The sequence below is a fragment of the Ammodytes marinus genome (genome assembly GCF_949987685.1).
Source record: "Ammodytes marinus genome assembly, contig: scaffold_156, whole genome shotgun sequence".
NCBI classification, from domain to species: Eukaryota; Metazoa; Chordata; class Actinopteri; order Uranoscopiformes; family Ammodytidae; genus Ammodytes; species Ammodytes marinus.
The window spans coordinates 22,501-35,000 of NW_027648166.1; the positions used below are offsets into that span (position 1 = coordinate 22,501).

General features: G+C 43.7%; 1 protein-coding gene across 1 annotated transcript in view; it reads left to right on the forward strand.

Annotated features, from left to right (window-relative positions):
• Positions 1–12,500, forward strand: part of LOC307270960 (elongation factor 1-alpha, somatic form-like) — a gene marked incomplete at both ends in the record, with an annotated part of 20,561 nt that overhangs the window by 4,616 nt on the left and 3,445 nt on the right. The window contains 4 exons of the mRNA XM_080054847.1: positions 2,246–2,312; positions 4,130–4,353; positions 6,863–7,013; positions 10,322–10,578. Coding sequence (XP_079910973.1) covers positions 2,246–2,312; positions 4,130–4,353; positions 6,863–7,013; positions 10,322–10,578 — 699 coding nt within the window. The remainder of the gene's footprint in view (positions 1–2,245; positions 2,313–4,129; positions 4,354–6,862; positions 7,014–10,321; positions 10,579–12,500) is intronic.

Genomic DNA, 12,500 nt, shown 5'->3' on the forward strand with positions numbered 1-12,500 from the left:
GCCTAAAACATGTCATTAGTGCAGCACTGCAAACAGCTAGCCAGGAGCTGCTTTGTTCAGCTGAGGAACATCTCTACACTCAGGCAGATGGTTCACAAAATGATTCAGAGCTGATCATTCATGCTTTTGTGTCTTCGCGTTTAGACTATTGTAACAGTTTGTTTTCATGTCTAAACAAGAAGGAGCTGTCTCGCCTGCAGTTAGTGCAAAACTCTGCAGCCAGAATTCTGACCTGCTCTAATAGGAGGAGCCACATATCCCCTATTCTAAAAGCTCTAATAGGAGGAGCCACACATCCCCTATTCTAAAAGCTCTAATAGGAGGAGCCACATATCCCCTATTCTAAAAGCTCTAATAGGAGGAGCCACACATCCCCTATTCTAAAAGCTCTAATAGGAGGAGCCACATATCCCCTATTCTAAAAGCTCTAATAGGAGGAGCCACATATCCCCTATTCTAAAAGCTCTGCATTGGCTGATAGGAGGAACCACATATCCCCTATTCTAAAAGCTCTGCATTGGCTGATAGGAGGAGCCACATATCCCCTATTCTAAAAGCTCTGCATTGGCTGATAGGAGGAGCCACATATCCCCTATTCTAAAAGCTCTGCATTGGCTGATAGGAGGAGCCACATATCCCCTATTCTAAAAGCTCTAATAGGAGGAGCCACATATCCCCTATTCTAAAAGCTCTGCATTGGCTGATAGGAGGAGCCACATATCCCCTATTCTAAAAGCTCTGCATTGGCTGATAGGAGGAGCCACATATCCCCTATTCTAAAAGCTCTAATAGGAGGACTCACATATCCCCTATTCTAAAAGCTCTGCATTGGCTAATAGGAGCCACATATCCCCTATTCTAAAAGCTCTGCATTGGCTGATAGGAGGAGCCACATATCCCCTATTCTAAAAGCTCTGCATTGGCTGATAGGAGGAGCCACATATCCCCTATTCTAAAAGCTCTGCATTGGCTGCCAGTGTCCTTTAGGACCAACTTTAAAATTCTGGTTCTAACTGTTAGAGCTTTGCATGATCAGGCTCCATCCTCTGTCAGTGATCTGATTCAGCCTTCCAGCCCTGCTCGGGCTCTGAGGTCTGTGGAGCAGAGACTGCTGATGGTTCCACGTACTGGTTTGTGGACCAGAGGTGACCGATCCTTCCAGGCTGTTGCTCCCAAGCTCTGGAACGATCTTCCCATCTCTCTGCGTTCAATAGAGTCTGTTGACGCTTTCAAACGTCAACTAAAAACCTATTTATTTGTACAGGCTTTTGCCTTATTTGTTCTTGGGGCTGCTATGTTTATCACTGTATTGTCTTGGCCTTTTAAATGTATGTACAATTTTAATCTGTTGTTGCTTCCCATTGTGAAGCGCTTTGTGACCCTGGTCTGTGAAGGGCGTTCTATAAATAAAGCTTACTTACTTACTTACTTACTTACTTACTTACTTACTTACTTACACTCAACAAAAATATAAACGCAACACTTTCGTTTTTGCTCCCATTTTTCATGAGATGGACTTAAAGATCTAAAATTCATTCCAGATACACAATATTACCATTTCTCTCAAACATTGTTCACAAATCTGTCTAAATGTGTGATAGTGAGCACTTCTGCTTTGCTGAGATAATCCATCCCACCTCACAGGTGTGCCACATCAAGATGCTGATCTGACATCATGATTAGTGCACAGGTGTGCCTTAGACTGTCCACAATAAAAGGCCACCCTGAAATGTGCAGTTTTGTCTCACAGCAAAATGCCACAGATGCCACAAGCATTGAGGGAGCGTGCAATTGGCATGCTGACAGCAGGAATGTCAACCAGATCTGTTGCTCGTCCATTGAATGTTCATTTCTCCACCATAAGCCGTCTCCAGCAACTTCGCACAGCCATTGAAGAGGAGTGGACCAACATTCCACAGGCCACAATTAACAATCTGATAAACTCTATGCGAAGAAGATGTGTTGCACTGCATGAGGCAAATGGTGGTCACACCAGATACTGACTGGTTCTGAGTCCCCAGACCCCCAATAAAGCAAAAAAATGCACATTTCAGAGTGGCCTTTTATTGTGGACAGTCTAAGGCACACCTGTGCACTAATCATGATGTCAGATCAGCATCTTGATGTGGCACACCTGTGAGGTGGGATGGATTATCTCAGCAAAGCATGTCACTGATGATGTCATTATGATGTAACTGATGATGTCATTATGATGTAACTGATGATGTCATTATGATGTCTTAAGGCTGACTGCGCCTTGCTCGTGGTGGCGGCCGGGCTCGGAGAGTTCGAGGCTGGATTCTCAGAAACCGGTAAGAGAGCCCCACACACACACACACACACACACACACACACACACACACACACACACACACACACACACACACACACACACACACACACACACACACACACACACACACACACACACACACACACACACACACACACACACACACACACACACACACACACACACACACACACACACACACACACACAATGTCTTAATGTTGTCAGATAAATAGGGGAGAACGGGGTAATTTGTCACATGGGTTGGATGTCACATTCGTTATATCTCGCCACCAGAGCGCGCTAGCTCTGAAATGTTGATATAAAAAAGGTCCAGAATTGGGATCAGAGGTCACATACATAGACTTCCTTGGAGGAAGACAGCTGCATTTCAGGTGAGAGGATGTTTTGTGTTTTTCATGTCAAATTCAAAATATTTTGCTTCTCAGTATTTTTCTTCTAGGCTTTTACACAATGGCTTTATAACAAAACACTTGTTACCCTCAGAAAGTGTGAAGGGTAAACTATAGTTTAGATTGTGGTTAGCAAGATAATTAGTTGTCAGATGGTTGTTGGCCTTGATGCTAGCAAGAAATTCAAGTTGGGGTTGGTCGTCAAATTTTTTGGGGGGTTGGTTGTCACATGTTATCTCAAGGCTGCAGCCAGAAAAGGAACCCAATAACGAAAGAAATTGTCAAGCTGTATCCTCACTGACACCCCAGAGAAGGAAAGAATAGAGCAGGAAAAGGCAGCTAGCAAGCAAAAGAAAAAAGGGCAACAAAATCAAAACAACCCAGTGCATCCCAAACTAGACCAGCTGCCAAGGCTACAGTAAGTTATGTAGGCCTATTTGTCAACTTGACAATGCAATTAAACATTAAAATTTGGTTCTGCCTCCTTGCCTTCTTTTTAAGATTTTTCCCATTAAGATAACATTGTGACAAACAACCCCATAGTGTGTGACAACCGACCCCTTGATGGGGTTGGTTGTCACAATGTGTCAGAGTGTCTTTGATGGTAAATTACTTCTTCATTACAATAAGTTGGAAAAAAAGAGAGACACACATTTCTAGCCAACACCTTAAGCTTCAATTTAATGTAGGAATGATTATTGACAGATGTTTTGGAGATGAGCAATTCTCACTAGAGTAAAAAGTGTGCCTACTTACCCCGTTCTCCCCTATATTTATGTCGAGCTATTAGAATTTTTAGAATTATTTTTCGGATTTGTGAAAGAAAATGTGTTCTTTTTTTGTTGTATTTTGAAATGTATTCATAAACATGTGTGTGTGTGTGTGTGTGTGTGTGTGTGTCTGTCTGTCTGTCTGTCTGTCTGTCTGTCTGTCTGTCTGTCTGTCTGTCTGTCTGTCTGTCTGTCTGTCTGTCTGTCTGTCTGTCTGTCTGTCTGTCTGTCTGTCTGTCTGTCTGTCTGTCTGTCTGTCTGTCTGCCTGCCTGCCTGTCTGTCTGTCTGCCTGCCTCTCTGTCTTGCCTCTCTGCCTGCCTGCCTCTCTGTCTGTCTGTCTCTCTGTCTGCCTGTCTCTCTCTCTGCCTGTCTGCCTGTCTCCCTGTCTGCCTGCCTCTCTGCCTCTCTGTCTGTCTGTCTGTCTGCCTGTCTCTCTGCCTGCCTGTCTGTCTGTCTGTCTGTCTGCCTGCCTCTCTGTCTTGCCTCTCTGTCTTGCCTCTCTGCCTGCCTGCCTGCCTCTCTGTCTGTCTGCCTCTCTGTCTGCCTGTCTCTCTCTCTGCCTGTCTGCCTGTCTCCCTGTCTCCCTGTCTGCCTGCCTCTCTGCCTCTCTGCCTCTCTGTCTGTCTCCCTGTCTGCCTGTCTGTCTCTCTCAGGTCAGACCCGGGAGCACGCCCTGTTAGCCTACACTCTGGGGGTGAAGCAGCTGATCATAGCCGTTAATAAGATGGACTCGGCTGACTACAGCCAGGACCGGTTCGAGGAGATCACTTTAGAAGTCAGCAGATTCATCAAGAAGGTGGGATACAACCCCAAAGCTGTGGCCATGGTCCCCATCAGCGGCTGGATAGGAGACAATATGATCGAAGCAAGCGCAAACGTGAGTATAGAGAGACACACACTGAGAGAGAGAGAGACACACTGAGAGAGAGAGAGAGAGAGAGAGAGAGGGGGAAAAAATGAGCAAAAGTCAAATTGGATTTATACCAAATCACCACACATCAGATCATATTTACACCCTACACACCCTAGTAGACAAATATGTCAACCAAAACAAAACCAAAATATTTGCTTGTTTCATTGATTTCAGAAAAGCATTCGACTCAATCTGGCACACTGGATTACTTTCTAAACTTCTTCAAAGCGGTGTAGGGGGTAAAGCATATGACATCATAAAATCAATGTACACAAACAACATGTGCGGCATCAAGATTGGACACAAGAGAACAGATTTTATTTCTCAGGAGCGGGGAGTGAGACAAGGCTGCTGTCTATCACCTGCACTGTTCAACATTTACATCAATGAGCTGGCTTCCATTCTGGAGCAGTCCACAGTGCCTGGTCTCACTCTCCACAACACCCAGATCAAATTCCTGCTTTACGCAGATGATTTAATCCTGTTGAGTCCCACAAAAGAAGGACTTCAACAGAGTCTAGACCTACTAGACCGTTACTGTCAGACCTGGGCCCTGGCAGTTAACATTAAGAAAACAAAAACAATGATATTCCAGAAAAGATCCAGATGTCTGGGAAACACAATGCACTTCACAATAGGAACACATACAATAGAAAACTGTTTAGAATATAACTATTTAGGCCTGAAAATAAGTTCCACTGGAAGTTTCAACCCAGCAGTCAATGAACTGAGAGAAAGCACGCAGGGCTTTTTATGCAATCAAAAGACAAATTTACATTCAGATTCCAATTCTAATTTGGCTCAAACTACTCCAAGCAATTACTGAACCCATCCTGCTCTATGGAAGTGAAGTGTGGGGCCCACAAACAAACCAACTTTTTGACCAATGGGAAAAACATCCAATAGAAATTGCAAACACCAAATTTTGTAAAAGCATTCTGCAGGTACACAGGACAACCACCAACAATGCCTGCAGAGCTGAATTAGGCCAATATCCACTACTACTAAAAATCCAAAAAAGATCAATTAAATATTGGCTACACCTAAAACAAAGTGACCCCCACTCCTTCCAGCACAAAGCCCTGCAAAGCCAAGAGATGAACAGGAGTCCCCTCACTCAGCTGGTCCTGAGGCTCTGTCCACAGACAGGTTCCCCCTCTGCTCTGCCTCAGGACCAGCCTGAGAACATATCAATTAGACTCAACCCAATTATAACACATCAGAAACAAACCTACCTCACCCATTGGAACACTAAAACACAAACACAGAGCAAAATGCAGTGTTATCTGGCCCTAAACAGACAGTACACTGTGGCCCCCTACCTGACCACAGTGACTGATATTAGACACAGAGTGATGTTGACAAAGTACAGACTGAGCGCTCACAGCCTGGCCATCGAGACAGGCAGATACAGGAAAACATGGCTGCCCAAGGAGGAGCGGCTGTGCCAGCAGTGTGGAGAAGCTGCTGTAGAGACCGAGCAACACTTCCTCCTTCACTGCCCCAAATTTAAAAATGTTTGCGAAATATATTTTAACAGATTCGGCCAAAAACACCCAAATTTTAGAAGCTCCCCTGAAGAGCAATTTAGAATAATAATGGGAGAGCGTAAAGAGAGCTCCGTCCTCGCAGGACAGTTTATTTCGGCTTGCCACAACATTAGGACATAATACACCAGGTCTCACTGTTTAATTTCTTTTTTATTTTATTTTTTTTTTTTAATGATAATCAATAACATCTAATATGTAAATAAGTAGTTATTCTCGATATGATATAGTTATATCTATGTATTGTTATATCAGGATGTTCTTTTAGTAATATTTGTGAAAGACTGTTCTCTTTTGTTATTATCTGTAATGCTTTGGCAATACTGTTTGCAATAATAGTCATGCCAATAAAGCTCATTGAATTGAATTGAGAGAGACACACACACACTGAGAGACAGAGAGAGACACACATTTAATTTCATTTTCATTTAACTTTTATTTATCCTCGAGAGACCAATTGAGGGGTGACCCTCATTTTCAATGACGTCGAGTTCAAAACAAATTCAAAACAACAATACATACAAAATATTCAATGCAAATACACAAGTGAAGAGAAGAGAAAAAAAAACAATTGAAACATTTACAAAGTGGTGAAGAGTGGCAGCAATTAAAAGGAATAAAGTACAATATAGTCTAATTAAAACAGTTACAAGTAGAGTTTGGCAGATCCAGGATAGTCTGTTTAAATTGGCCAAAGGATATGGATGTATTTAGTTTAATTTTGAGAGAGAGAGAGAGAGAGAGAGAGAGAGAGAGACACACACACACAGAGTGAGAGAGAGAGAGACACACACACACACACACACACACACACAAAATATCAACCTTGTGCCTGCAGTGTGTCATTTTGAGGTGTAAAGTAAAGTAAAGGTCTGTCTGTCTGTCTGTCTGTCTGTCTGTCTGCCTGTCTGCCTGTCTGTCTGTAGATGCCCTGGTACAACGGCTGGACCATCACTTACCCATACGGGAGCTTCAGTGGAAAGACGCTGGTAGAGGCTTTGGACAACATCAGGCCGCCGAAGAGGCCCACACACCTGCCCCTTAGGATCCCACTGCAAGACGTATACAAGATCGGAGGTATGTGTGTGTGTCTGTGTGTCTTTCTATTTTCAGCATTATTCATACTCAAAAACTTTTAAAACAAACAGTAAGGTGCAGTGTGTAACACGACATCATCAAGAAAGTTCTACAAAGTTCTAGAATGCAACGCTCCCTGGGTAACCCCAACCCTTTAGAATAATAACAGAAGCTACAGTGGCCTTCAAGGACAAGAACAATTCTAAATTCTCAACAATGCACCTGATGACATTCCAACTATGACACTTTCAAGATGGATGCAAAAACATGGATGCCTCCATAAGACTTACCTGCTCAATGTACAAAATGTTGTTCCGGTGTGGCAGACAGGCAGGCAGGAAAGCAGGACCCAAATGCAAGACGTATGAAATAAGGTGATTTATTGGCTCAAAAAGGCAAAAAGTAAAACAAAGTCCAGGAGTACATGAAACAGGGAACAGAGGGAACACACAAGACAAAGACTCACAACAGGACAAACCATAATGCACAGACAAGGAACAAAGCAACACAAGGAGTATATATACAAGACATAACGAGACACAGGTGTAACACATTAGGGGAGGGAGCAGCAACACAAGGAGTATATATACAAGACACAACGAGACACAGGTGTAACACATTAGGGAAGGGAACAGTAACACAAGGAGTATATATACCAGACATAACGAGACACAGGTGTAACACATTAGGGAAGGGAGCAGCAACACAAGGAGTACATATACAAGACATAACGAGACACAGGTGTAACACATTAGGGGAGGGAGCAGGAACACAAGGAGTATATATACTAGACATAACGAGACACAGGTGTAACACATCAGGGGAGGGAGCAGCAATCAACAAGAGGGAAGCTAGACAGGACATGGGGAGGAACAAGACAGACAAACCAAAATAAAACAGGAAACCACAAAAACCAAGACAGGACAAGACGGACCATGACAAATGTTATATTAATATTTGTAATTCTCCGCTCAGGAGGATAATTCAGATTATTGGCAGAGGTGATTTTACACCAATGAGGACATATTTATGAATGAGGATATTGATTTTAGCTAATCAATTACTTAAAATGTTACACAGTGCCCCTTTAAAGGTGGAGTCAGTGATTCTGGAGAACGCTTGTTGTCTAAATCAGTGAGTATCTCCTCATGATCCACTACCTGTCTGTACTGTGTGAATATCTCCTCATGATCCACTACCTGTCTGTACTGAGTGAATATCTCCTCATGATCCACTACCTGTCTGTACTGAGTGAATATCTCCTCATGATCCACTACCTGTCTGTACTGTGTGAATATCTCCTCATGATCCACTACCTGTCTGTACTGTGTGAATATCTCCTCATGATCCACTACCTGTCTGTACTGTGAATGTCTTCTCATGATCCACTACCTGTCTGTACTGTGTGAATATCTCCTCATGATCCACTACCTGTCTGTACTGGGTGAATATCTCCTCATGATCCACTACCTGTCTGTACTGTGTGAATATCTCCTCATGATCCACTACCTGTCTGTACTGTGTGTGAGCTGAACAAAAAAAATCCAGTGTAAATACACAGCCTAGGCTCTGTAAACTGGTGTGTTGCTATAGCTACAGTGGCCCTTTTGTTAACTTACACACTCAACAGTTCTCTTCACAGCAGACCCGAGTTAGAATCCGGCCGGGGTCATTCTCTGATAAAAAAAATTAAATAAACTAGCAAAATAATAATTCTTAGGCCTCTCCGGTGGTGTAGTGGATAGAGCGCATACCATATTGGCTCCGGCCTTCGTTGCAGTGGTTGCGGGTTCAAATCCGACCCGTGGACCTTTACTGCAGGTCATCCCCCATCTCTCTCTCTCTCTCTCTGTCTCTCCATCTCAACTCTCTAAGCTTGAAAATGCCAAAAAATAATCTTAAAAAAAAAAATAATAATTCTAATCTCTGATATCTCTGTGTATCATCCCCCCAGGCAGGGCCGCCGCTCCCTATACGCAGGGTACGCAGAGTGCGTAGGGCACCAAGTTCCTGGGGGGCCCCCAAAACATTTTTTTTTTATAATTTTTTTTTTATTTATTTTTTATGAAAAAGGAAAATATATGATCCGGGGGCCCCCCAACATTGAGTTTTTTAAAAAAACTTCATGATGATCATTACATTACAAAAAATATATAAATTAGTTATGAACAGGCCCATTGTTGTTTTGTCTTAATTGTGCAACCTATCCAGGGGTGGATTACTGCACAGGCATACCGGGCACAGGCCCAGGGGCCCAAGGGCTCAGGGGGGCCCTTAGCCAGAGATACTGATAGTAACTTTTCATGTTGCATAGTCAAAGAGCTCTGTCACTGATGTCAATAACAGGGTCCAAAGGAATAGCCTAAATATAAGTATACTCATCAGAATGTAACAAGATAGAAATCATCATGGGCCCCTCAACTAGTAGGGGAGACATACAAAAGCAAGTTAAAAACAACAGCATTACTAGCTCTGTGTAAGGGGCTCCATGAGGGACCTTGAAGGCCCCCTCACACATACACAAATAAGCTTTCTATGTGTGAATTCTAAATTGTTCATAAAAAGTAGCTATCCACCCTTTATCTGTTGAAATGGGCCCCTCCATCATAGAACATGGATCTGCAGACCACTGTACTGTTTTTACAGTTGCAGAGTAAAGAGTGCTGCCTGTTCAAGAAAAATCTGAAAAATAATGTTCCTTCTGCATCTCAGGAGTTGATATAGCCTCTAAAAGTTCCTCTCAAAGTGCACCAGATTGATGCATTTTACTTTAAAAAGGTAAAAAAAAATCCGGGGGGGCATGCCCCCGAACCCCCAACAGGGTCCCTCCAACAATATCCCAAAATCCTATGGGAAACACTGACTTCCTTAATATGTTTTTGCCATTAATTGTATGTATCTGTATGGAAATATCAGTGTACCTGACTGGATATTTACGAGTGGGGGGCCCTTTAAGAGTGTGTGCCCAGGGGCGCATTATCTCATAATCCGTCTATGAATTTATCACTCAATTCCTTTGCAAAGGCAGTTAGTAGGATACTAGGCAACTTTTTTCACAAGTTAAGCTGTTCTTTCTGTTAGTAAATGCTGTTTGCAAAAACTCATCACTACAGCAAATGTGCCAAAAAGTAGTCGCAGAGATCTTCAAGGGCAAAAAAATTCCGCCTGCGCCCTACGAGTGCGAGAGGGGGGGGCACCACTGACAATTTAAGCTTAGGGCACCCAAAAGCTTAGCAGCGGCCCTGCCCCCAGGTATCGGCACAGTGCCACTCTGATCTCGCTGTCCCCTCCCCCCTCCCACCTCCCAGGTATCGGCACAGTGGCAGTGGGGCGGGTGGAGACAGGGATCTTAAAGCCCAACATGGTGGTGACCTTTGGGCCGAGCATGCTGACCTCGGAGGTGAAGTCAGTGGAGATGCACCATGAGAGCCTGATGGAGGCGGAGCCCGGGGACAACGTGGGCTTCAACGTGAAGAACGTGTCAGTCAAAGACATCAAGAGAGGGGACGTCGCCGGAGACACTAAGGACAACCCTCCCAGGGGGGCAGACAGCTTCTTTGCACAGGTGTGTGTGTGTGTGTGTGTGTGTGTGTGTGTGTGTGTGTGTGTGTGTGTGAGTCTGTGTGAGTCTGTGTCTGTCTGTGTGTGTGTGTGTGTGTGTGTGTGTGTGTGTGTGTGTGGGTGTGAGTCTGTGTCTGTCTGTCTGTCTGTCTGTCTGTGTGTGTGTGTGTGTGTGTGTGTGTGTGTGTGTGTGTGTGTCTGTCTGTCTGTCTGTCTGTATCTCTCTCTCTCTTTCTGTTAAGGCCAGGACACACCGGCCCGATAATCGCCGTCGTAGAGTTTCGAGGGGGCGGAGACACGAATCTGTTTGGTGTGTGCCGTGAAATCGGTCGTAGTTGATGTCGTCGGGCTTCTTTTGCCCTGGTACAGTGGCGGACAGTCTTTCAGTTTGAGCAATTTGATTGGTGGAGGGCTAGCGAATCAGTGAAGCCCGGAAGTGAGGCGGGTAGCACAAACAGCTAACAACAGTTAGCCATCGTTTTAATGTGTTTGTTTATTTCGTTCAGCGAGTACTCACATGCATCAACTCTTGTTGACTGCTCGACACCATGCTCGACACTCTCTGCTAAAAATTGTGCTCTTATGGTCCATAAATATAAATACGTATTTCTATCTATGTTTATGGTCTAGAGCAGGGGTGGCCAACCAGTCAGAGACTAAGAGCCACATTTTTTACTGTGTTACTGCAAAGAGCCACATCGTACACACGGGTAAACATCCCCCCATCCCTTCCTCATACACGCACACACACACACACACACATGCACACACACACACACACACACACACACACACACAGACCTCTGCTCAGTCAGATTTACTGTAAATGTCACAACCAAAATGATAATGCAGTAACGGCCTTGACTATGTTTCACCCGTTTCAATTGAATTTTGTATTATTATTATTTTTTAAATAAATAATGCTTGTGCATGCTACCAGGCCCAGGGGCACAAGGGCTCAAGGGGGCCCTAAGCTAAGGTACTGATAACTTTACATGTCTTATAGTCAAAGAGCTCAGTCACTCATGTCAATACAAGGTTCCAAAAAGGAATAGCCTAAATATAAGGAAATAAATCATCATGGGCCCCTCAACTAGTAGGGGAGAAATACAAAAGCAATTGTAAAGCAACAGCATTAGTAGCTCTGTCTAAGGGGCTTCATGAGGGGCCTGTAAGGCCCCCACACATACAGGAATAAACTTTCTATGTGTAAATTCTATACTGTTCATAAAAAGTAGCTATCCACCCTTTATCTGTTGAAATGGGTCTCTCCATCATATAACATGGGTCTGCAGACCAATCTACTGTTTTTGCAGTTGCAGAGTAAAGGATGCTGCCTGCTTAAGAAAAATCAGAAAAATAATGTTCCTTCTGCAGCTCAAGATTTGATTTAGCCTCTAAATGTTCCTCTCTAAGTGCATCAGATTGATGCATTTTACTTTAAAACGGTACACATTTTCTTCCAGTGTGCAATGCCCCCTGACCCCCCAACAAGGACCAGGGTCCCTCCCACAGTGTCCCAAAATCATCTGGGGAAACACTGACTTAATATGTTTTTTGCCAATAATTGTATGTATCTGTGCGGAAAAGTCAGTGTAACTGACTGGATAGGTAGGAGTGGGGGGGCCCTTTGAGAGTCTTGGTCCAGGGGCCTATTATCTCATAATCCGTCTAGGAACCAACTGTATTCCACAATCTTTTTAATTTTCGCATTATTAAAAAAAAAAAACGGGGAGCCCCACACTAGGACTTGAAACGGGCCCCCAGATCGTTAAGGCCGCCCCTGTGATAATGACAGAACTGGACTCCTACAGACGACAGGCCAGTCATTTTCAACAATGAACATTGTGTGCACTGCCTCACACACAAACTCTCAGTTCAACCAAGTCCACAAACAAAAATATAACAATTTAAAATAGCGTTTTT